General features: G+C 42.9%; 1 protein-coding gene across 1 annotated transcript; it reads left to right on the top strand.

Moving 5' to 3' along the window:
• The first annotated feature begins 1084 nt into the window (after positions 1-1084).
• On the top strand, positions 1085-1810 carry LOC136463910 (uncharacterized). The gene has a single exon (XM_066462881.1). The coding sequence runs from the start codon at positions 1191-1193 to the stop codon at positions 1551-1553; it is 363 nt and encodes a 120-aa protein (XP_066318978.1). The 5' UTR covers positions 1085-1190; the 3' UTR covers positions 1554-1810.
• Positions 1811-4170: the final 2360 nt, after the last annotated feature.

Here is a 4170-nt window from a genome sequence, read left to right as displayed (position 1 = left end):
GACCGTCAAATCATAGAGCTAAGCCAGAGCCATGAAAAGTGGCTTGGCTCCAATAGCAGAGCAGGGTGGAGAAGCCCTCCCAAATACACATTTAATACATACACCCTCCTAAATGCACCCTTAATACGTGTCCATACTCGATTCAAATATACATTTGAAATAAATGTATCTAAAATCAAATTTCACTATTTTCTTTAATTGAATTCTCAATTGAAGATAAAAATTCGAATTTCAGTATCAGCTAAACCTTTTTCTAGATGCATAGCAAAAGTAATGCACTCGCTTTGTTCGTAAAAGAATGCAATTGTAGAATAGTGTCTAGTTAAAGGATATTAAATTTGACCAACTATAGATAAAAAATATAAATATTTATGATATCAAATAAATAATTAGATTTGTCATTAGATATATTTATAGGGAAATTTCTTTCTAGTGTTAATATTTATATCTTTGCTAAAAAACTGGTCAAACTTCAGATACTTCAATAGAGAACATCTAGAATTGTATTTTTCTAATGTTAGGTGGTCCGTCCTCCATGGCCTAGAAGTACTTGTACTGTGCACAAGTTTTGAACGTTAGAAGTCCAATATTTTTGGAGGGAGGGAGAAATGGAGAATACATGCTATACTTTCAAGTCCATGTCTACCTGCATCCAGCTTAGACCTTTTGAATGATATCGAATTCATCTCAATCTACATGTGCTGAGATGAATTAACATGAAATTTAGTCTAAGTTATTCCATCCATCCCAACGCATATAGATTATATATGAATCCTGTCACGTTCAAACAAGGCTAAGGTGTGCAATGGTACTTATTATTATACTACTCTGGAGCCAGTTCTGTCTCAAGGAAGACGGATACGACACTGCCTTCTATCTCAAGGAAGACGGATACGAGCGTACGAGCGCATAGCGTCCGTTGAGGCAATTATGGTCCGGTTCGGTTGGTTGAAAAAACGATAAATGCTAATATTGATGTTAATTTATTATAAAAAAATATTATTATTTTATTAAAATGGTACGGGTACTTCGAGCTAACAGGCCTATAGCCGTCTCGGCGTCTCGCAGTCGGGCGGAGCCAAGATGCGCCGAAGCGGAAATGGCAGCGCAGAGAGACGGCGTTACTCCTATATAGCAGCAGCACGCTTTTCCTCCTTTCCCCGCTTCGCCATCTCCTCCTCCCAAGTCCTATGCGCCGGCCAACCACTGACCACTGCACAGTCGTAGTGGTGCAAAGCAGCAGAGTGGACGCGCGAAGGAGTGGGGAGAGCCGGAGGGGGATGGCGGCCGTGGTGGCGGCGGTGGAGGCGGGGGTGGTGGCGGTGGCAAGCGGGCGGGGATGCAGCAGCCGGCTGGTGCGGGGCCTCTACTGGCGCCTGCGCGCGGTTCTGCGGCGCCTGCGGTCGGAGCGGGCCAGGCGCGGCCGGAGGTTCAGCTTCCACTACGACGCGCTCAGCTACGCGCTCAACTTCGACGACGGCCGCGCCCCCGCCCCCGCCCCCGCCGCCGCCGACCTCGTCCTTGTCCCCGGCGACAACCACGCGCTACGCTGAATCGGTGTCCGGCCGATCCGCGGCCAACTGGGTTTCTTGCTCCGGATGCGGCTGCTCTCGGCTCCCCTGTGGTTTCGCTTTTTTGATAAAGAAGAGGGATGTGTAATGGAAGAAAGATGGTAGGGTGGTGTGGTGTGGCCGTGCGTTCTGCGATTCTTGCATTGATGCGCAGCTAGCTTGGAGATGCCCCGGCTTCTGGTGATTTGGAATGCAAATTCTGCACCGCTTCGGCCTTCGGCGATGCGGTGCTTTCTTCTCGAGTTCTAACACCATGATTTGCAGGGAGAAACACGTGTTTTCGCCGTCTTGGTGTTTCCTTTCTCGACTATTTCTTGCTTGTGCTTCACAGTTCCTTGTGTGGTTCATCCTACGATTTTTACCTTCATGGTACCATTACGAAGGTTTCTTTGAGCTGAGCAGCAATCGGGTTAAAGCTAGGCGTGTGTACAGTTACTGAATTGAACTAATATCGGAGGAAGGTAGGAAAACTTTTGCTAGCTGATTGTCCCTCTGCTCCAAAGTCTTAACCGCTGGAAGAAGAGCATTTAGTGAACAGAAAGAAAAAAAAAAAACCGTCTGCCAACACAGGCATAGTTGTAGTATGTTAATCCCAAAGTCTTAATCCTCTGCTCCAAAGTCTTAACCACCTACCATTTTTCACGGCGCAAACTCTTATGTACGTAAGAGCAAGTATAATGGGGTTCTGAGGTGGAGTGAGAATAGCAGAAAGAACGGAGCGGGCAGTTAGGGGGTACAGGGAAATTTTAGTCCCTGTCTCATCGGATATTTGACACATGCATGAAGTATTAAATATAGATGAAAAAAATAATTAATTGCACAGATTATGGCTAATTTGCGAGATGAATTTTTTAAGCCTAATTAGTCGCTACAGTAAATATATACTAATGATGGATTAATTAGGTTTAATAAATTTGTTTCGTAAATTAATCTCTATCTATGTAATTAGTTTTATAATTAACTCATATTTAATTCTTCTAAATAACATCCAAACGTCCGATGTAATTTAGTCCATGAAACCAAATACCCTTAGTGAAACGCCAGGCTGTTGCACACACGAATGGAGAAAGTAATCGCCTGCTTCCAGCCATTTAGGCGGGCACAGAGCCGTCATTTTTCACGGGGCCGTGCATACAGCTGAGGATCCATACATGCAGCCATTAAATACTTGAATTATTATTATAACCTATCTCATAGCCGATCTATTCTATGACCTGACTCCTTCAGATGGCAAGAAGTAACCTACGGAGTATCAGTTTTCATTTAGCAGCTGTCGAATGAAGGTGTCGTATATGCTGTTTAAATGCTAATAAAAAAATAAATTACCGAATCCATCGATACACGAACCCAATTTATCAAGTCTAATTAACCCATTATTAGTATATGTTTACTGTAGCGACACATTGTCAAATTACGAATTAATTAGACTTAAAAGACTCGTCTCGCAAATTAGTCATAAACTGTGCAATTAATTTCGTAATTAGTCTATATTTAATACTTTATGTATGTCTAAACATCTGATGGACAGCGACTAAAATTTAGCAGGAGGAACCAAACACACTCTTAGGCTTCAGTGGACTGGTGTCTTCAACAAGAAACTCATATGGGCATTCAAACCCAAAATAGATAGCAAGAGATCCAAAATCAGTGTCCAACAGAGTACCTATACCGGATACCTATTTTGGGTTACCTAAGAGGCACAACCTAAATATGGGTATCCTCTCTCCTAGAAACCCATTTGCATAAATGATTCTGGTTTGGATCTTGTTGTTGGAGAAGATACCAAATAGGGCTCTGTTCGCTTTTCTTATAATCTGTCTTTTTCAGCTTGTTTCTTCAGCCGGAACCGTATTTTCTCTCTCACAACAAATCAGCCGGAATAATGTTTCGGCTTATTTTTTTAGCGAATCGAATGGGCCTAGATATTAAATCTTTTGCCTATAACGCTACCCAAAGAACAAATAAGTCTTATATTTTAGATGTCGTTGATGGAGATAGACTTAGCCATGCTCTAAAGCGTTTGTCAGGAACTAACAAAAAGCTAGTAGTCCCGAATGGGAACCATTGCCACTTGCACATGCGCCCACGCGACAAAATGACAATGCAGTCATGGAGATGGGAAGCAGCAAGATCGGCAAAGCTGGTCTGAATTCTGAAATGTGCTACATCGCGCTACAGTGTAATCTACTGTGAATCGGGCGGCGCCAACGCGGCCGTTCTGAGGTGGAGAACTACAGTATAATAAGTTACAGTCAGCATGCTAAATGGAGTTCTGAGGTAGAGTGAGAATAGAAAAGAGAGAATGGAGCGGGCAGTTAGTGAAACGTCAGGCTGTTGCACGCATGAATCGAGAAAGTAATCGCCTGCTTCCAGCCATAGGCGGGCACAGAGCCGACATTTTTCACGCATTTTTCACGGGGCCGTGCATACAGCTGAGGACCCGTATATGTAGCCATTAAATACTTGAATTATTATTATAATCTATATATATGGCTAGAAGTAACCTATCAGTTTTCATTTACATGCCGCGACTAAATTTTAGGAGTGTTTACGTATAAATAAAAAAAACAAATTATAGAATTCGTCGGTACTTCATGAG

This window comes from Miscanthus floridulus, chromosome 7 (genome assembly GCF_019320115.1).
Source record: "Miscanthus floridulus cultivar M001 chromosome 7, ASM1932011v1, whole genome shotgun sequence".
NCBI lineage: Eukaryota > Viridiplantae > Streptophyta > Magnoliopsida > Poales > Poaceae > Miscanthus > Miscanthus floridulus.
The sequence above is the reverse complement of the archived record's forward strand: the minus strand, read 5'-3'. Positions and strand labels throughout refer to the sequence as shown.